The 21293-nt window shown below is 43.3% G+C and overlaps 1 protein-coding gene across 1 annotated transcript in view; it reads right to left on the bottom strand.

Moving 5' to 3' along the window:
• The window catches only part of MYOM3 (myomesin 3), a 32807-nt gene that overhangs the window by 5621 nt on the left and 5893 nt on the right, over nucleotides 1-21293 (bottom strand). The window contains exons 5-32 of the mRNA XM_089478501.1: nucleotides 20459-20616; nucleotides 19555-19650; nucleotides 19048-19136; nucleotides 18705-18749; nucleotides 18340-18480; nucleotides 17319-17480; nucleotides 16628-16769; nucleotides 15862-16061; nucleotides 14936-14992; nucleotides 14419-14546; nucleotides 12304-12487; nucleotides 11077-11254; nucleotides 10744-10865; nucleotides 10320-10507; nucleotides 8919-9045; nucleotides 7674-7852; nucleotides 6531-6645; nucleotides 5893-6049; nucleotides 5223-5332; nucleotides 4797-4841; nucleotides 4409-4545; nucleotides 3995-4139; nucleotides 3104-3163; nucleotides 2874-2941; nucleotides 1914-2024; nucleotides 1393-1480; nucleotides 529-567; nucleotides 253-358 (exon numbers count right to left, since the gene is read on the bottom strand). Of these exons, the coding sequence (XP_089334627.1) occupies nucleotides 253-358; nucleotides 529-567; nucleotides 1393-1480; nucleotides 1914-2024; nucleotides 2874-2941; nucleotides 3104-3163; nucleotides 3995-4139; nucleotides 4409-4545; nucleotides 4797-4841; nucleotides 5223-5332; nucleotides 5893-6049; nucleotides 6531-6645; nucleotides 7674-7852; nucleotides 8919-9045; nucleotides 10320-10507; nucleotides 10744-10865; nucleotides 11077-11254; nucleotides 12304-12487; nucleotides 14419-14546; nucleotides 14936-14992; nucleotides 15862-16061; nucleotides 16628-16769; nucleotides 17319-17480; nucleotides 18340-18480; nucleotides 18705-18749; nucleotides 19048-19136; nucleotides 19555-19650; nucleotides 20459-20616 (3377 nt within the window). The remainder of the gene's footprint in view (nucleotides 1-252; nucleotides 359-528; nucleotides 568-1392; nucleotides 1481-1913; nucleotides 2025-2873; nucleotides 2942-3103; nucleotides 3164-3994; nucleotides 4140-4408; nucleotides 4546-4796; nucleotides 4842-5222; nucleotides 5333-5892; nucleotides 6050-6530; nucleotides 6646-7673; nucleotides 7853-8918; nucleotides 9046-10319; nucleotides 10508-10743; nucleotides 10866-11076; nucleotides 11255-12303; nucleotides 12488-14418; nucleotides 14547-14935; nucleotides 14993-15861; nucleotides 16062-16627; nucleotides 16770-17318; nucleotides 17481-18339; nucleotides 18481-18704; nucleotides 18750-19047; nucleotides 19137-19554; nucleotides 19651-20458; nucleotides 20617-21293) is intronic.

Here is a 21293-nt window from a genome sequence, read left to right as displayed (position 1 = left end):
CAGTTGCCATAGGATAACTACTAGCTGCCATAGGATACAGCTTCAGTATCCCTTATCTGGAAATCCAAAATACTCCCAAATCCAAACAATGTAGAGACGGGCGACTGAGAGAGTGACATCTCTTCTTTCTGATGGTTCAGTGTACGCAAGCTTTTTCCATGCACAACATTATTAAGCTAGTCTTCTCACTCCATGAGCGCACACACTTCCCATACTTGGAACCATACTGAGCAATGCACTGGAAAGACGTACTTGTGATGCCATGTTGCTTTCATGGCTTCTGTGTAGTACTTAACCTCACTGAAGATCTTGATCCCTTCCACAGTTGGCTGGACTTTCAAAGGTGAGGCTGAAAGAACTAAACAGAGACATAGGGACATGAGGAGGAGAACACTTGTAGAAGAGGACCATGCTCTCTCTCTCTTTTAAACTATTCCATTTCTTCAGTGTTCATTCACACCTACTACTTCCATGTTTTATATGGCTATTGTTGTTAACAGAATGCAGGCTTAGGAGGAAAGGACTTACCGCTGATCCTAGCAAGTTCCTTCAGGATGTCATCAAATGCTGTCAAACACAATAATAATAACAACAATAAAGATATAGCCGTGTTAGTCTGTAGAATCAGTGCGTAGAGAGATCTTGTAGCACCTTTGAGGCTAACTGAAAGAAGCTGCCAATTTCTTTCTTTTGGTTAGTCTCGAAGGTGCTTCAAGATCTCTCTACGTACAACTAATAATAAAGAATCAGGAATAAAACAACAGGACCAAAAGACTCCAGTCTTTTAAAAATGGTGTCCTCTATAGAGTTTTTTGGGGGAACACATTAAGGGTTGCTGAGTGAGTGAGATAGCAAGGTGTAGTAGCAATAATAATAATAATAATAATAATAATAATAATAATAATAATAATTTATATCCCGCCTCTCCAAGCAGATTGAAGCTTTAGTGCCAGGCAAGGAGTGACACCAAAAGGGAGAAAACCACTGGACAGATGGGGCACTTCTGCTTAGCCTCCCCACTTCTCTCACCCAGCAGAGTAATAACAGATGCAAATGGATTTGCAAAACAAAATATGCCCAACAAACTTGAACATAAGCACAACTGAAGTGTGCTCAGTGCTGGGGCCCTTTCGTACCACACAGTTATAGCGCTAGGAGTCCAAAATAACTGCTTACAGTTGCATCCACTCAAATCCTGGGGTTTGTAGTTTAAGAAGGAGCATTTAAAATTCTCAGCTCTTAGACTTCACTAAACAACAAACCTGAGAATTTCACAGGAGGCAGCCATAGCAGTCAAAGTAGAATCCTAGTGCTATCACTGTACAGTGTGGAAGGCTTCTAGTCTATGTGAATAAAGGAATGTATCACCAGTGAGCCAAGATGATCATATACCTTCCTTTGTAAGATCAAGTTGAGTTGTATCTTGTCCTCTGTCATCAGAAACAACAGCTTTGTACACTCCCTTATCTGCTTTGGAAAACTAGGAAATATATACACACAACATATTAGGAAACGAAAAGTCTATAAACTGTACAAAGAATATCTGTCCGTGGGCAGCAATATATATTTAATCACGCAGGTCAAGAGTTGTGCATTAGGGCTGTGTAGTGAAAAATCTCATATTGATGATCTTACGTGTTGTGCTTGTGCTGAACAGCATTGTTGTGCAACTGAACTCACAACCAGGTGGACAAGCAGTTGCACAACCAAGTGAGCAACTGAAGACACATCTACAAGTGTTACCGCACTGCATGCACAGTGGCACGTTTGCAAACTGGAGCTGAAAGGAGACATTCTGCATTAGCAAAAATGTCCAGCCACGTTGAAAAATGTACACATTTGTAAAACACTGGCCTGTTTACAGAAATGCTTCTGTTTACAGTTTGGCCCAATCTGCCTTGCACACTGCTTACCTTCTTAATCCGTAGGATTCCAGCTCCTGTCTTTGGATCATATTGACCATCTGAGCGCCTTTTATTATCAAAGAACCACTGGAAGACGCTGTCCTTCTTCATGTTTGCTGCCTGTTAAGAGGAAACAGTGAGGACTGGGGAGGTCCTACTCTTTGGACAGATGGACTAATACCCACTTGACCACCAGAACACCTGACCAGTAGTGGAAGCAGAAGGTATAGTAATGTCAGGGGTGAGCCAAGGTTGTTTTTGTGAATGTCTACTCCAGCATAGTATAGTGGTTTGAGTGTTGGACTATGGCTCTGGAGACCAGGGTTCAAGTTCCAGCTCGCTCATGAAACCCACTGGGTGACCATGGAAAAGTCACACACTCTCAGCCTCTGGGGAAGGCAGTGGCAAACCTCCTTTGAACAAATTCTGCCAAGAAAACCCTATAATCGATTCGGCTTAGGGTTGCCATAAATCAGAAACAATTTAAAGGCACACAACATACACATACTCCTTTAGATTCCCTTGATTTCCCTTTTTCTAGCAAGTACAGGAGACAAGGAGGAATTGCATGTAGTGGAAGCCTCCACAGTTCCTTTCACACTATGCATGTATAGCATTACAATTCAATTTTAAGTGCCCTGGCTGCATCCTATGGAATAGGATTTATAGTTTGGGGAGGCACAGGAGATCTTTGGCAGAGAGTTCAAAAAACTGTTCAGTATTCCATAGGATGGAACCGCAACAAGGTTCCCATAAGTTGGAAACGACTTGAAGGCACACAGCAACAAACTAGTGTACTGTCCAAAAATAATGCATTTTGACAGCCAGGGCTCAATGCTATGGAGGCACGCAATAACAAGGAGAGGCTGCAGCAATTTCCTTTGGCCTGAGTATACAGGGAAGGGCAAGATATTATTTATCTTTAAAGAGGGTTCCTTTTTTGTCAGTTTCTGGCCTGGTACTACTTACTTTACATGTCAGCAGGACTTCACAATCCTCAGTAACCTTCCACTGTAGATGTTCAATGAAATGAGGGCCTGTGAAAAAAGTGAGAAGTCATCAGTCTCGGACATCTTACCTCCATCTAGTGGCAAATCGTGCCCAAGTTAGTAGGTTATGCTTTTCATTAACCTTTTAACCTTTGAAATTTATTAATCCTTGCACGCAAGAACAAAACGTGCAGTTTCTGTTTCTCTTACCGTGCTTTCTCTTCCATTCTTTCTTTTTGGCATCGGCTTCAGCTTTAAGTTTATCAAAATCTGGGAGGGGGCAAAAAAGCATTGGTTCAGCGCACAATAGCAGGGAGATGCAATTTCATTCATGGAGAACAGCGCTGGGTTTTAATATTGGACAAACTTTCCTCCTAAAAAACGTAAGATTTGTGGGGTGCTCAAGAAGAGCTTGGGAAAGTTACTCTTTGGGACTACAGCTCTGAGTTGTCTATGCTGGCTGGGAAATTCTGAACAATATGGAGTAAGTCTGGAGGATTGGCTTTAGGTGCATCTACACTGTAGAAATAATGCGGTTTGACACCACTTTAAGTGCTATAACTCCATCCTACAGAATCTTGGGGTTTGTAATTTTATAAGGTCTTTAGCCTTCTCTGCCAAAGAGTACTGTTGCATCACAAAATTTAAAGCAACATTGAACTGCATTATTTCTACAGTGTAGATGCACCCTTTGCTGGAAGAGGAGGCAACCATATTTGTTCTTAGATGACCTGATCTTTCACTGCAAAACCTAGATTTCATCCACCTGATCGAGGGGATCACAGGGCAGGCTATTTGCTTGTCCAGGTTGGTTTGGGTCATGAAGCTTTACAAGCCTTTATACAGTTTTGAGTGGCCCACTGTATGAAAAAGAGCCTAAGTTATTTTACGGTCTGAGGCAAAACAGCAAAAGTCCAGATTTGCAAAAATGATCATGTATTATGGCATTTGAGGCAGAAAACCCCATTAATCCCTCCCACCTCTCAACAGTGAAAATGTAATAGTAAAGAGCTAACATTTCATTTTTCTTTCATTAAAACCAAATTTGACACTGTGCTCTTTAGCTTTCTGCTCAGTCTTCCCAGTCCACTGCAAACATACCTTCTCCAACCAGAGCCAATGTGAACTGGTTTTCAGCTTTGCCATCTTTCAGCTGGGCTGTGTAAGTCCCTTTATCGTCCTCAGAGAAGTCCTGGATGATCAATTCCACCAAGCCATTGGCTCTGTCGAAATTGATCTTGTGGCTCTAGTGTCAAAACCAAGCAAAAGAGCCCCTTAGCCAAGGAGAAGACATTAGGAGAGACACCAGATGATACAATAACGGGTGCACACACACCATCCATTCACACACACACATCAAACCGCACATTTCCCTGAAATCTTAGGAAACGGGAAACTGCTCACCTGCCAACCCTAAATAGAGCTACATCCATAAACACAAAGCCACCCTGGTGCCACCTTTTCTTTTAGCACCGAGTCACAATTTTTGCACAAGCAGAATAATGGGAAACTCACTGGAGTGCTTGAAAGCTCCTTCCCATTGAAAATCAAGTGAAGCTCTGCCTCTGGGGTGAGTTTTTCAACCTCCAGCCACAAGCGCACCTCCCCTTTCTCCAGCACATCGATGTTCCATCCAGAGATCAACTCAATCACTGAAGAGAAGACAAGACAATGTAAACCGGCTATAAAAATCCAAGGCTGACAAGGCAGGCTACCTATGCAACGTGGGCATTTTCTATGGGAGGGATAAGCATCATGGAGCCTTCCAGATGTTGCTGGTTTGCAAACTCCATTAGTGAGAGATGCTGAGAGCTGCAAGTCTGAGAACATCTGGAGGATCACTTGCATCTCACCTCTGGTCTATTACAGCAATACTTTGGGGGGGGGGGATAGCAGCACTTACAGGGGTTTCGGATCTCATGGCTGATCTTTCGCAGCTTGTCCAGTTCTGAAAAACGCAAAGGGTAGACGATATCTTAGAACTGGAAGTCAGAAGCAAAGGAAAGGCTTAAGCTTATATCTATCTGCAGGATGGTATTTTATGCCCTAAAGGCACCAGATCCCACCTGATCTTGGAAGCTAAACAGGGTCAGCCTTAGTTAGCAATTGCATAGGAGAATACCAGTGAATACCAGGTGCTAGATTTCAGAGGAAGGGATTGGCAAAACCACGTCTGAATATTCCTTGACAAATAAAATCCTATGAAATTCATGGGGTTACTGTAAGTCGGCAGGTGATTTGAAGGCCTTTTCTATGGGAAGAAGGTGAGCATCACAGAACAGACTGTAGGCCAATAATACTATAATATATATAAGCATTTGTTATTTACCATCTTCAGTTAAAACATGACTGGCGGAGATGTCTTCATCGGTGTCAGTTACTTCTACTGAATATGTTCCTAGATCTCTTTCAGTGGCGTATTTCAGGATGAGCTTAGATCTTAAAGAAAAGAGGGGAAGGAAAATGGAAGCAACCAAAATGAGATCCAATTGTATGTATGACGTAAAAAATTTCTCAGGTTTGGGTGTATGCTGCAATTTTTCTGGAACACAGAAAAGGCACCGAATGCAGTAATATGAAGCATAATTCCAGATTTTTTGGGAAAGTGGAAGAGCCCTCTCCCCAGTTGGAAGTTATGGAGCTTTATAGGGAGGTGAATGTTGCTTTCCCCAGAAGGTTTTGCATCTGGAACCTATACAGTGGTGCCTCGGGTTACAAAATTAATTCGTTCCGCTGTCAATTTCGTAACCCGAAAGGCTTTCGCAAGCCGAATTCCCATAGGCGCTAATGGGGAAAAGCCGCGATTCCGTGTGAAATCGCGCCGAAAAGCACCAAAAGTTTTTTCGTAACCCGAAAAAACTTTCGTAACCCGGAACAATGTTTTCCAATGGGATTTTTTCGTATCCCGAAAATTTCGTAACCTGGGTATTTCGTATCCCGAGGTACCACTGTAGTTTGCCCACAGCCTGCTTTAGGTCCCTTTGAGAGCGCACACTTACTTGTCATCTTTATCTGCGGCTTGGACTCTATCTGGGTTTGGAGGCCCTTCGTAATCCTTGGACCAGATAAATTCAGAGGTGTCAACCACTTCAGGAGGCTCAAAGGCCATGTAGATAAATCCTTCATCGTCTACCCCAACTTCAATTTCTTTGGTGCCTACAAAATAGTGTTTTTTAAAAAGATATTTTTCAACATTTTTCAACATTTTCAAATATTTTTTCAATATTTTTCTCGAAACAAAGGCGAATAGGGCTTGAGGGGGTGGAAGAAACTGGAATCTTGCTATCATTGGTTTGCTTAGAAGGAAAGAAAGTGCAAAGGGGATGAAGAAAGTGGAATCTTGGATTTTTGCTGCCGCTGGAAGAGGTTTCTCTTGCATGCGAAGTGGCAAGGGCTGAGCAACTGGAATTTTAGTTCAATATAACACTACACTGTTGTAGTGCTATTATTCCACTTAACTGTTATGGATGGCTGCCTGCTGTGGGATTCTGGGGTTTATAATTTAATGAGGCCTAAGAGTTCTCTGGCTGAGAATTATTAAACTCTCTCCTCTAAACTGCAGATCCCAGGATCCCGCAGCCATAGCAGCTGAAGGGTGCATCTATGCTGGAGAATAAAAAACCAGGACCGATTGTACCTGGTTTGGTTTTAACAACCACAGGATCCGACGGCACGGACGGCGGGCCAACCCCTGCCTTGTTCATTGCCCGTACTCGGAAAACGTAGCACTTTCCTGTCTCCAGGTCAGAGAGCTGTAGAGGGAAAGCAGAACAAGAAGGCGCAGGTTGCACAGCGGCTGACGGAAATCCCCCTTAAAACTGATGGAGGAGTTTTAACTTGCAGACAGGCAGACTCGGTTTATTGGGAGGAAAATGTTAACTCAAAAGTAATATCAGTAAATGAGCTGACAACAGAATGCTAAAGGAACAAACTTCTTCTACGGGGATTAAGAGATTTCTAAAGGCAAGGATGGAGAAACTGTTTTTTTCCCTTCAGCCCAAGGGAGTTGAATACCAGTTTTAGAAGTGTTGCTTGAAGACAGTGGGCAATGCAAAGTAAAGTGGGTGGGGGGCAAATACTGAACTATTTGGCCAGTTTCTTGACTGCCCATCATACAAGAACGCCGCTCAGTTTAAGGCATGGCTGCTTAGAAATAATCTGGAGAATTACAGCTTCCTCATGCAGCAAAGCACAGCTCAGTTCCTTACAACACCTTTCTAGGCTTTAAATTCCCTCTTATCTCCAATCACTGATCTCTTATCTCCAATCTCTGACTGGGGATAAAAACAGACATCATTTGCAGGTCATATGGGGAGTCCCAGGGGGCTGTATCAATAACAATAAAGAAATACTACTACTACTACTACTTAATAATAATATTTCTTGCCCACCTCTCTTCATGGATCGAGGTAGGAAACAACAACAGACTAACAAATACACATCAGTTAAGAACACAACATCCGCTAAAACATACATCAATTAAAGGAACAAACAAGATGCATGTGTATTAAACACATCTCAGTCAAGCCCTCAAAACTGAGTTTCCCCCTCTTGTCCCTGCTATAACGGCAACTACAACTCCATTGGGAAATGCTATGCCAATTCAAAAATATTAGTTTACATTTGCCTATACAGGTTTATGAGCCACCAAACTAAGAACGCATTGTGTTCTGCCAGATGTTTGACTCTCTGCATGCCACAGTTTTAATGGTTCTTGTCAAGAGAGGAGCGACTGTAATGTAAATAAATGTTGGGTTATAGGAACTGCGACAGCTGAGACCTTCATGTGGGTGCTGTCGATCGGCTGCTGGTTCAGTTGTTCCCAGGTGTCTGATCCCTCCTCGCAGGCATCCACATAATAGCCAGTGACAGGGCCTGCTCCGGTGTACAAGGGTGGCTCCCAGTGGACCATCAGAGATGTGTCTCGCACTTCGGTGCACCTCACATCATAGGGAGGGCCTGTATACAAAGGAGGATGGGATTTCAAAGTACATGGGAGGGGAAAAGAAGGGGGAAACGAGAGACAAAGCATAGAATCATAGAGTTGGGAGAGAACACAAGGGCCATGTAGTTTAACCCCCTTCTACCAAGCAGGAATACACAACCAAAGCACTCCTGACAAATGGTCATCCAGCCTGTTTAAAAACCTCCAAAGAAGGAGACTCCACCACACTCTGAGGCAGCGTACATGTGCGTTCCTGACTTTGCAAGCAAATGTACATCTCCTGCACCCTCTCCAGCCAACATTGCAACCAGGGCGGCGATCTGTCTGCTTGAGTCCATCGGTGGCTGTTGTCTTCCATGTTAGTAAATCTGCTCTGGGATTTAAAGGAGCTATCCAATGTACTGAGCCTATTTTTTGAAGGCATGACAGCTTGGCTAGCTCCTTTGATATGTAAAACTTGGGATAGATTCCCCCTATCTCACCGACATGGAAGCCACCAGCTACTGCTTTTTGCATCTGTCTGCTGCATCAGGAATTCCCCAAAGATTCAAGTTGGAATCTTCCCAGCCTTCCTTCTTGAGATCTTTTGTTTTGGGGTGAGTACCTGCAGAGGGTCACAGAGGACCCCAGCCAATTTTTAAAGTTTCTCTTCTGAAAAAGAAATCAAGGTGTGCCATAACGGCTGTGTTTGCATGTGTTTTGTGCCTTTGTGGTTCTTCCTGCCATTTCTCCGGCTAGTTATTTCAAATGCCAAGGGGATGCTTGGAACAAATGTTGGAATGCTGTAGATCCACCCTTATGCTGTAGACTCCTTCCATTCAAATGTTTGCCCTAGGATGTTATCCACATTGCAGAATTACAACAAACAGTTGCTCCATTCTATGACATTTTGGGATCTGTAGTTTGGGGAGTGACTTGGAAGTGTCTTTGTAATAACTTCCCTGAAACTACAAATCTCAGGATTCAATAGGATGGCGCCGTGGCAGTTTAAGTGATGTCATGCTGCTGAAATTGTGCAGTGTGGATACACACCTGATTATCAAGGTTGCATTTTACTTGCTTCTAAGCCCTAGTCTTTACCTGGCTCTGGCATTGTCCACTCCTCACATTTGAAAATGTCACTGGGTTCGGATACTTTCCCAACACCAACCACGTTCATTGCATAACCACGGAACTCATAGAAATGCCCTTCAGTCAGGTTGGTCACCTGCAGAATCAGAAGATCATCAGAACATTTCCCAAAACTTTGTTCTAAAGCCATGGTATTCCATTCTGGGAGAGATGTGCCACTTTGCTTGAGTAAGAGTTTAAACCAGTCCTCTTCTCCAGACCCTATACAAATACCTACTCAAATACAAATGCAAAAAAAAAATGGCAAAAGCATAACCAACAATGTTGACTGTGCAATGAATGGGCATACATTTGATGTAACTATCACACAGAACTGATGGGTATTGCAAAATTGTAAAGATATATAACTGAACGTTAAAGTCAGGGTTGCCCATGCCATTGTATTTCTGATTTCTATCCATGGTTATGAAAGCTGAACAATGAAGAAAAGTGAGAGGAAGAAAATCAGCTCATTTGAGATGTGGTGCAGGAAGAGAGTTCTATGGATATCATGGACTGCTAAAAAGACAAGTAAATCAAGCTTGAACTTTCCCTAGAAGTCAAGATGACTGAACTGAGACTGTTGTACTTTGGACATATCATGAAAAAAGACAATAATGCTTGGTTACTCTTTCTTGGTAGAAGCAGCAGCAAAAGAGGAAGACCCCATTAGAGGTGGATAGATTCAGTCAAGGAAGCCATGGCTGCCCTAAGTTTGCAAGATCTGAGCTGAGCTGTTGGAGGCATCTCATTCATACAGTCACCATAAGTCTAAGTCAACCTGATGGCAATTAACAACAATTCCATAAAAAATATGTAACATATTTTCCTGGTCCTATTTTGAAACCGTTTAGACTTTTTAAAATGACCACTTTTCCATTTCAAGTAAAATTGACTTTGCCAAAAATTGCATCTCAGCTGGTCCTGTAAATTTCACTGCTCTTTGGAAGTGTAGAATTAGGAATAGGAAAACCAAAGCCCTCATTGAGTCCTTTCATATTACACACTTTGGTTCCAACTTAACTCTCATGGCTGCATCCCATGGAATCATGGGACCTGTAGTTTCATGAAGTATTTAGTATTCTGTGCCCAAGAGCTCCAGTGCCTCACCAAACTACCAGTCTTGGGAATCCCAGCCATGTCAGCTAAAGTGGTATCAAAGCTCTCCAATTGCGTAGTGTGAAACTGAGTCCCTGGTCCTTCCATGAGGTGCATCTCTCCTCCATTTCTTCAATGCTTCCAACACTGGGTCATGGTTAATGGTAAGGAGGCACTGAAGAGATATAAGAGGCAAGGTAAGGGAATATCTATTTTTTCACTGAGTCTCCCAGATCCTGCCTTGAAGCAAAAATGCGACACGAGTCTCCGTACCGTGTAAACACGTTGCGGGATTGGCTTAACGTTGATCTCATGCCAGTCAATCTCTGACACATCATGCTGGTCTAAGAAGTAGCCCAGAATTGTTGTGCCTCCTTTGCGTTGGGGAGGTTTCCAGCCAACAGTCATGTTGTTCTTCCCGCAGTTCAGCAAGGCAAAGCTGCGAGGAGGCGAGGGACATGCTGGGTGAGAAAGAAAGAAAAACATAAGGCAGGTTGGGAATCCAATCTAGCATGTGGCTTCTTTCCCCAATTGTGGGTTGGTTGGCTGTGTTTTGCAGGTTGGGTAGGTGTGAAAAAGAGACTGCACTGAGTTTGGACTTTTGCAGCCAGCATAGCCACTGGTCATCATTTGTAGTCCTCCTAAAGGAATGTTTCTGTGTTTTGGGATTACATACATCCTTCAAGAAGATACTTACAGATTGCCTGTCTGACAAGGATCGGGTCAGACTCTGGGGAGCTCTCCCCGACTCCTGCTTCATTGACGCATTTCACACAGAAGACATACTCTTTGCCAGTTTTGAGTCCTGGAACAGTGAACCTGACAAAGAAACACAAGGAAGAACCAAAATGTGAGTAGCAAATATAAATCCCTTCCTCCCATCTCACAATCCCAGGGATGGGTATCAGGGTCTGGACCATCCTCTCAAAATAGAGGATGCAGAGCCAGCCTACATTTTGTGCCAGAAGGAATGAACAAGATGGCAGACCTCTTTGGTTCCAATATGGCAAGGATTGTCCTGTGAACTCACTCATTGCATGTGACGGGCTTGTTGTTGACCGTTTGCCATTCCTCTTCCCCAACCTCCCGGCAGTATATGTAATAGCCAAGGGGTTCTTCCTCGCCTTCCTTTGGCTTGCTCCATTGCACAACGACAGATGTGTTGGTGTCTCTGAAGGCCAGAACCTGAGATGGTGGTGGGAGGGGAGCTAAAGGAAGAGAAATGGGATTAAGATACAAACAGTGGTAATTTTGGAGTCTGTGCTAGCTCCTCTCAGGTTCTGGTTCTATATGGTTGCTTTCAGATGTAGACCAAACATGCTGCATGTGGGCCATGAGCTACATTATGTTCACCTTCTGCCATGAAGACCTATGGAAGACATAGCTGCCCCCTTCCTTCCTTCCTTCCTCTGTCCAGCAAAGCTAGCCAAACCATAGCATAGATTCATTGCCTGATTGACACGAGAGCTACTACGTTATTCCTCATTCTAGTAATCCCAGTCCGGATCTGGTGCTTGCAATATGTATGGCCAAAATGTGACCCTTTTATTTCACCTATTTAGATTACTTTGGCCACGATCTTGCATCCTGCATGTGAAATGTAACACTCTGCACATGAAGCATCTATCTTGGCTTTGGAGTGCAGGGGGGGGATTAAAACAAGGTTGCCCTTCTATCCGGGTGAATGACTTGGTTTCTCTTTTCCTTGGCTGCAGTTGTGGATGAGATGGACCAGATCTTAGTTGCTGAAATCATCTCCTTCCACCCTTTCCCTCAGCCACTGAAAAGACACAGCAGTTGTCTTTCTCCAAGTTTGACAGGTACCTTGGGAGGATGTTTTGGATAGTTTCTTAGGAGGTAATGAATAGCTGCCCCCTTTGTGGACCATCCAAAAGAAGGCATATACTTGTGTAATTTAAAAATTATTCATGCTTATCTCACCAATAGGATTCCAGCCTTTCTTTATTAAAGTGTGAATCTGTGCCCTGAGAAGTAGCAAGCAAGTAGAAGGTAACGTTTCAAAATATCTCAATGCTTTCTGTTGTTGTTGTTATTGTTGTTGTTGTTGTTGCAGACCATAGGTTGCATTCTATGAAGTGGTCATTCCCACCTGTATAGATTTACTTGGTTTGCAAACTGTTCAGCTTCAAGAGCTTGTCCTTTATGACAGAGCGAGACACTTCTAGAACGCAGAGCAAAAGACTGGAGCCTGCTAACAAACTCAGTTCATATTTAAAAATGAGGAGAGATAAATTACCTATTTTTTCTCCAGTTGAGATGGGTTCACTGGGCAAAGACGGTTCGCTGACTCCATACTTGTTCACAGACCGCACTCGGAAACGGTACAACTTCCCTTTGGCCAGGTCAAAGACAGCCAAGGTGGTGGAATTCACCGGCGTGTCCACATCAACCCTCTGCCAGCTGTCACTGCCCTCTATTGACTGAGAAGATTAAAAAAAGGACAATCTATGAAGGAATAATTGCTGCAAAACTTGAACCACAATTTTCAGGGGCATAATCCACGGTGGCTGGTGACAGCCCTATCAGTGGGATAAGAAATCCATTCCAGAGCATAGTTTGATGTTTAAAGGATCTATCCAAGGTGCATGATCCTATCCACTCAAATAGTTACAACAGCTTTGCTAGATCCTTTAAAGTCTGAATTAAGCCTGGAGTGGTTTCACTGACGTTTGTGTCTTGTCTTTTTTAGATTGTAAGCCTGAAGGCAGGGAAATATCTAATTAACAAATTGTAAGCCGCTTTGATAGCCTTGGCTGAAGAGTGGAGTATATCATCATCATCATCATCATCATCATCATCATCATCATCATCATCATCCAAACCACCAGCTGCCACAGGGCCGAAGATAGCAATGGGCCATTAAACTCTGACAATTGCTATTTTTGTTACCAAGGCACCACTAGGAGGGTTTGGGGGGTGCAGATCACATTAGGTGACACACAAAAAGGGGTGACATTGCTCTCCAAACACCCACCTTTTGGCCAAAACGGGCTGTGGTGTTTGCTTACATCCCTTTTAAATGCTGATGAGATGATATGAATGGGGTTAGGCTCAGAGGGAGAGAAAGGAGAGGCCCCAGGTTTTTAAAAAATAAATTTAAAATGTGAAAAATTTTGATTAAATTTTAATTTTTTTAAAAAAATCAAATTTCAAAATTCTTTAAAAACTTTCTTTAAAAACATCTCATCTTACCAAACTTTCTCTTTTACCCCATGAAACAATGTACATGCGAATACATTTAGGCCGTGCGTATGATATTGCAATGTAAATGGATACTTTTAATTTTGCGATTTGTGTATGTCGCAACTCTTGCCATTGCATTCAGCAATATATGGGGATTACGATTTACGAGTAACATGAGTACACAAAACATTACTCAGGATCCTGTAGGGTGTGGTATAAAAGGAGGTCAATAAGTGTGTGTGACAGTATGAGTTACTGCACCGGGTGACGCCAGCCCTAGGGACACCACCTTGTATGCCTTCAAGTTGTTTCCAACTTATGGGGACTCGAAGGTGCACCTATGGCAGGGTTTTCTGGGGCTGAGAGTATGTAACTCACCCAAGACCACCAAGGGGGGTTTGAACCCTGGTCTCCAGAGTCATAGTCCAATGCTAAAACACTAGGACATGCTGGCTTTCCATTCTCTCAGTGGAAGCTTTGCTTTGTGGAGCAGGAGATAGGAATGCCTGCATTCTCAAGGTATGGCTTGAGCATTAATGGGGTTCCTTTCTAGGTTACTCTCTTGAGGTCTCTATATGAATCCTATCCACTCAAATAGGTACAACAGCTTTGATGGCTATGAGACCTCCAGAGACTCACCTAAATCACATAGGCCTGTTACAGACTGCCAAAATAAAGCTGCCTCGGGTCTCTTTGGAGGTATGCTATTTAAATGATGCATGGGTCCTAAGAGTCCGGAGGTCGCACCAAAGTCACACTCCATTCCTAAGCACTGGAGGGCAGCTTTGGTGCAGCTTCTGGATTCTTCGGATGCATGCATCATTTAAACAGCATACCTTCAAAGAGACCCGAAGCAGCTTTATTTTGGCAGTCTGTAACAGGCCATAGACACCTCAAGAGACTAACCTAAAAAGGAACCCTATTAATGCTCCAGTCATACCTTGGGAATGCAGGCCTGCATAACTCCTGCTCCACAAAGCAGAACATAGCTGAAAAGACATATTTGGTAGCCCACAGTGAGTTATATAACCATCCTATTTCCCTTTCTATTTGGGACAGCAAAAGTATGTGCGTGTAAATACACACACACACACACACACACACATGTCTGTACATGTGTGACATGTGGGTGTAGTAGAGGACGCAATGTCCTCTGTCGTTTTCTCACCCTTTCTACGAAGTAACTCAGTGGTTCTTTGCCCCTGGGGTTTGGCTCATCCCAAGAGAGGACCACATAATCTTCCCGGATTTCGCTCGCATGGACGTTGGTGGGCGGCAAAGGGAGCTTGACTTTGGCTGTGAGAAGGGGAAAAATGCACCATCACCACTGGTACACAACATTTTAGGAATACAAGATGAAATTGCTAATGATCTCTGGGTTCTTCAGCCAGTAATACATAACTGGTGGAAGTCAAACTCGATCCATTGCTCTTGGAAGCCTCCTTGAGGCTAGGAGTAGGGATGAAAAATATCTGAATTAAAAATAAAAGACTAGGAGGGGTGAAGGGGCTTTGGGGAAGGCTAGAGAGACCGTGGGGGCTGCAAAAAGAGCTCTAGGCTGTATGCAATGCATTGCCCACATGATGCCCATCTCTGTCCCAAGTGACTGGCAACATGGTCAAAATCTAGGGCACCAGAGCATGAATCGCAAGGAAAGCCTAAGATTAAGCTGCCTTTGAATTTACCTTCTAGTTCATCTTTGGAGACGGTGATTGTCCTCATCCCGTCATCATAAGGGATGTCTTAGCAGATGGGAGAAAAAGAGATAGAAAGGTTATCAATGGAGACAAAAACTCATTTTTATTTTATTTGCTGGTAGAACCCCAGGAAGAAATGGGTCCTAGAGGAAGTCAAGCCTGAGCTCTTCCTAGAAGCCAAGCTGACTCCACTGAGGTTATTGTACTTTGGCCATATCATGAGACAACAGCATTCGTTGGAAAAAGCAATAATACTAGGAAAGGTGGAGGACAACAGAAAGAGAGGAAGACCACATACTAAATGGATAATCTCAGTCAAGGAGGCCATGGCCTTTAATCCGCAAGACATTAGAAGAGCAGTTGAGGGCAGTGGGTCTTGGAGACATTTCATTCATAGGGTTGCTATGAGTTGAAGCCAACTCAAAGGCAGTTAACAACAAGAGCCCCAGAAAAATGAGTGACTTGGTTCTTGACCTGAGAGGACTACATGGTCAACTCTCCAAACCCATGATGGCTTCCAAGGCCAAAGACATTTAACATGTGAGTTAACATGGCCCCATCCTACAGAATCATAGAGCACCAGCCCTCTTTGCCAGAGAAGAGTAAAGACCTTGTAAAACTACAAATCCCAGGATTCCATAGGCTGTAGCGACAGGACTTAAAGTGGTGTCAAACTGCATTCTTTCTACAGTGTATGTGCAACACACAAACTACTACACCATGTTGGCTGTATTGCTGATACAGAGGGTAGTTGAAGACATGGAATAACTGTCCCTGGTATGTATATATGATACCTATTCCATGTCTTCTGTACTGTGATTGTTTTCTTTGGGTTCACTGATAGATTTAGTTGCCCCATTTGTTATTCTGAAAAGCTTAATGTGATGGGAGGAATATAAAAAAAGTCGCTGTACTCATCAATCTTTTGGCCTCATTGGGATCGATCATTGTCACTGGGTCGCTGGCCTTCGATGGGTTACTGATCCCAACACAGTTGACCGCCTTCACTCGGAATTGGTACGTCTTTCCTTCGGTGAGTCCCGTAATGGGAGACCTGCATGTTTTCACAAGCATATCGTTGCATGGCACCCATTCATCTGTGCCCACCTCGCACCTGAAGAATGGGCACACAATATTGTTATAATGGAGGTTAAAAAAAAACGGCTACAATGCAGTTATGGGGAAAAAAAACTTATTCATAGGTACGTTCCTTATGAAAGGAAGGAGGACTCCATGACCATTTTTTAAACAATTGCATCTCCATTTATTAAGCTAGTGGCAACGCAGATGAATTCATTATGCCAATTCCTCCAGCAAAGATAGGGAAAGATCTGGTGAATTAACCATCATTTTATATGTGTGTGTGTGTATGTGTGTGTGTGCTTTTCACTGAGGAATGGGTAGAGCTCTAAGAGTATGGGTTTCACAAAGAAGTTTTTTCATCTCTCCTGGAATAGTTTGGAATGGTGTTTTCTATTACCATATAAGTTTCCTATGTGATTTATATTCTATCTATCTATCTATCTATCTATCTATCTATCTATCTATCTATCTATCTATCTACCTACCTACCTACCTACCTACCTACCTACCTACCTACAGTTACAGCAGTGTTCTTGGTGGACTATAATCTGGAGAAAGAAAGCAAGGCAAATTGTTATGTGCAATATGTATGCGGACCTTTCGATAAAATAGCCAAGGACAGGACTTCCGCCGTTATCGCTGGGCATGATCCAGGAAAGCACGAGGCTGTTTTTATTCACATCCTGGCATTTCACGCAAAGAGGAGACCCAGGAGCTCCAGCATTTTCAGCGGCAGCATCTAGAAAAGAAATATATAGCCACATTTGAGACTATTTTGTCTAAGGCCAGAGTGGGCCATCATCTGGATTGGTTCCTATTCTTGTGTTTTGGCCCTATCAAATTTGAGAGAAAGGGCTGGATACAGATTTACTCATCCTTAAGAGCCTTAGAAAACAATGCGACTTAAGTCAGTCATGATGACAAATCCCATTGATGACAATTCACCTACCATAGCAGAGTCAAAGGACTCTATCCCTCACCACAATTGCACTAGTTTAAGAATGGAAACATACTGTTTGGCATCATTTCTTATCACACTTTCCCTTCATGATAGCACTGGCTGCATGATCTGTTTCCTGCACTGCCAAATGCCACCTTCTGGGACGAACAAGTGATCGCGGCTGCCAACCATTTCCCAAAGCTGGCTGCTGTATGAATGTGCACAGTGACTTTTCCCCAATGGGGGAATTGGGGATGTGTCGTACTATACAGTCCCAAACAACCATGACCATTGGCCATAACACTTAACAAACTATCAGAAAGCAAATCCCACACGCTTTGCACCCACCCCGAATGAACACGTAAGCTCTTTGCTCTTTGTATCCATCTCGCGTTGGGATTCGGACGCTGTAAAACCCTTCATCCTCTTTGTAAGCACAAGACACCGTCAAGGAAGCCTCGCGGTCTTCGCACTGTATTTTCCGTCGGTCAGAATCTTTCAGCAACTCGCCTGGAGCAGAAAGAGCGATGCAACTGATGCTATATCAAATAGTCAAAAAAATCAATAAAGGTTCCAAAGTTACATGATGGGGGAATTATGTTTCTTATTGCCAGTGCTGACCCTGGTAGATTGGCAGGGTCCTCTCCAACAGCAGCAGAAGAAAAAGCAAAATTTCAATTCATTGATACCAGGTCTGCTTTTGAGGACTTTGGGGAAATGGAAATAATCCGCACAAAAGAGTGGCGAATGCTCTCTTGCACTGTTCCATGCCAAACTACAAGCAGAAATCTGCATTGCATATCTGAATGTAGTAATAAATTTGGATGCGCTCTGCTCACCGTGCCAATCTCCAGTCCTTACAGCCACCAAGAATTCAAAATTTAGGGGGCAGATATCTTGATCCGTATCTATCGACCAGTTATAGCAGTTTCAATTTCTACCAGGCACAGATGTGTTTTTTTAAATAAAGCAAATGGGTCTTAGTTACCTGTTCAGGTCCAAGCCACACAAAAATACTTTAGCAATAGCAAATATATATATTTTTGCAGGGAAAATATTTCAATTTTCTTCCCCGCACAATGAACTCTAAAGGGAATAGCAAATGATGCCATTCTCCCTGCTGTTAAATGATGATAGTGGTGTTTTGGCTAGACAATGGCTGTGAGTTCCCATGTCATTTGGGCCACAAATCCAGGTTTTAATCCAAGCTTTTAAAACTTTCCAAGGTGCTGAACGCTAGCTTTAAAATAGGTTCTGCACATCGGAGAGCTCCTTTCAAGCTATCCAAAACCTGGAGTGGATTCACCATCCCACCGACATGGGAGCCACCCACTGACCGTCCTATTACCAACTACCCAGAAATACAAACCGTCTCTGAACCAGAGGATATCCCGTTGGTGCTCCTGCAAGTCCATGGTGAAAGAACAGAAGAGGGTGAACGGCTCCTTCTCTCGAGAAAATATAGGTTTCAAAGTGCTGGCAAAGTCTGCCTCTAAGCCCCTGAGTGACCCTGAAAAAGAAGATGATACTGGGTTAAACATGTCTGGAATTGTCTTCTGGCTAATGTAGGATAAAGAGAGAACCTGGAAAAGTTTTAAATTGAGACTATTATAAAACTCCCATTTTTTTGGCTGCCAAATAGCTCAAAGCTGTTCTACGAATGCAGATCTGAACATTAAAACATTGGGGAAAAAACCCCAAACAAACAGGAATAACCTTGTGCCATATACTCACTTTTGTATATCTCCGAGTCAAAGCCCGACTCCTTCCCATAATATTCTGCAAAAGAGCAGAGGAGAGTTGATAAAATTTTGTAACTTGCTCTGCCTTTAGACTGTATGCCGATGGAAGATTTTATTTGCCTTTGATTGTTCCTTATCTAAAGCTCTGTGTAAACCTACAGTGCTATAGAAATAAACTTTAATAATAATAAAATGAGAGAGAAATATATCTTTATTGACAGATATGTTAATTTGGGTCTTTGGCTGGAAGTAATGCTCTGGAGAGAAATGGGAAATCTGATAAAGCTGTAATAGGTACTAGGGAGAAAAGGAAAGCAATTCTCCCCTTGACTTACTCCGGACAAGGACTGTTGCGAATGAGTAAGCTTCGCCGTATGGATTTTTCACCTCCACGCTGTATTCAGCAGAATCATCCAATGAGCATCTGAAAAATAAAAGATACTTATGAAGATTTGGCATTGAGAAGGACTGAAACGCTGTCCTTCCCATTTTGGACCGCAGTTTCCATCTTCCCTTACTTTTGGCCATACTAATGGAGATACTGGGAGTTGGAGTCCAAAATAACCAGCGAGAACCAGAGGTTCCCAACCCCTTAAAGTCTGATGTGACCTAAACCATTAAAACCAGCAATAACCACAAGAGCTTCAAAAGTAGCTGTGTGATCCATGGATAGAAATAAAACCCAGGGTTCTGTAATGCCTTTATTAAGATTGCTAAAATGTCCCAATAATGGCAAGCTGGCTGGCCTTATGGATTTGGTTAAAAGGTAGAAGGCTTACATATGTGCATTAAAAAGAAATTACAGTAGACGTTTCCCTGGATTTTCAAGCTGACTGTGTTACCTGCTTATGTCCAAGGTCAGCATGCCAAACTCATGTTTCACCTTGTATTTCCCGGCTGGAGCTAGACGGGGGTCAATCCGAACTCCATTTTTATACCTGGTTGGGTGCAAAGAGACAGACAGACGTGACGGGAGTTTATGGATGCTTGAATCAATGGGTAATGTTCATAAAGATTATGTATCATCTATCGACATATGGGGCCGGAGATATTTTGGAGGTAGTGTTCTGCACCTTGGATGAGATGTTTCAAGGCTGGACTGAAACCCAGTTACTGTCCAAATTACATAGAAACTACCCACCATCACTATGTGAAACTTCCCTCTTACAATATTGGAGCAAGGCCTGGAAAAATTACATTTTGGGGGCTAGAAGTCCCAGAGTCCCCTTAGTATGTCCTCCGAACAGGCTCAGGTTTCACACCAGGGATGAATCTTTCTCCCGGACATGCTCCTTTTCTATGGGCAGGGTGGTGCATTCAAATTTAAACCCTTCCAGCCCCACATCTTACAGAGTTTGGGGGGGGGAACCACTTATTCCTGCTGATTCTATAAATTTGCACCATCTCCAAAGTGGCAAACAGGTAAATTTTGAACTGAAAGTGCCTGACATGAGAGTCCCTTAGCTCTCTGCCCCCACCGAAAGAGAATTGGAAACATCAAGCAGCTCAATGCTATGGAATTCTGGGAATTGTAATTTGTTGGGGCACCAGACCAAGAAGACTCAATGTCTCACAAGGCTACCATACCCAGATTTCTATAGCATTGAGCCATGGCGGTTAAAGTGGTGACAATCTGGATTATTTTTGCAGTGCAAATGCAGACCTGCTTGTACTACATATACTAGAAGGCCAGCTTGCAAAAAGGTGCCAGAGCTGGCAAGACTAGTTTGGGCATTGCCAACTTACCAAGTCACAGTGGGCTGAGGAGAGGCGAAAATGGTGCATTCCAGTTTCACGCTCATTCTTTCCCAGACAGTGTGAGCTCGGAGCGGGATCCAAAACATAGGCGCACGGCACGACAACAGCTCCATGACCTCCTTCTCGAGCCATGCCTTGGCTTCCGCCTGGGACAAGGACCAGGGACAATTTTAAAGCTTTTTATCTCTGTGCTCTATAAATACATCTGCAGGAATGGTGCCGGCAAGCATTAACACTTCTGTTTTCTGATACCAAGCAAGGGAGGCAATGTTAAAAAACGGTAACCAGACAACTCTTACTTTCATTGGGTTCCGGGCCCTTGTTGTTGTTGTGTGCCTTCACATTGTTTCACAGTTATGGGAACTAAAGGTGAACTTGTCATGGGGTTTTCTTGGCAAGATTTGTTCAGAAGGGGTTTGCCATTGCTTTCTCCTGAGGCTGAGAGAGAGTGACTTGTCCAAGGTCACCCAGTGCGTTTCATGGCTGAGCGGAAATCGAACCCTGGTCTCCAGAGTTGCAGTCCAGCACTCAAACCACTACCCCATACTGGCTCTCTCTGAGCAAAATATGAATACCTCAGGCTGCAAGGATGGAACCATGGCAGTTAAACTGGTGTGAAACTGCATGCTGTCTACAGTGCGAATGCAGCCAAAGACTTGTTATGTGCCTTCAAGTCATTTCCAACTTATGACAACCCTAAGACGACCCCGTCATGGGAGTTTCGTGGCATGTTTCTTCAAAAGGGGTTTGCCACTGTCATCTTTTGAGGCTGAGAGAGTGTGACTGCCTAAGGTCACCTAGTGGGCTTACATGGCTGAGCTAG

The sequence above is a fragment of the Sceloporus occidentalis genome, unplaced genomic scaffold (assembly GCF_023333645.1).
Source record: "Sceloporus occidentalis isolate IW3139 unplaced genomic scaffold, rSceOcc1.0.p SCAF_13, whole genome shotgun sequence".
In the NCBI taxonomy this organism is placed as follows: domain Eukaryota; kingdom Metazoa; phylum Chordata; class Lepidosauria; order Squamata; family Phrynosomatidae; genus Sceloporus; species Sceloporus occidentalis.
Note: the sequence above shows the minus strand (reverse complement) of the source record. Positions and strands in the feature narration are given on the sequence as shown.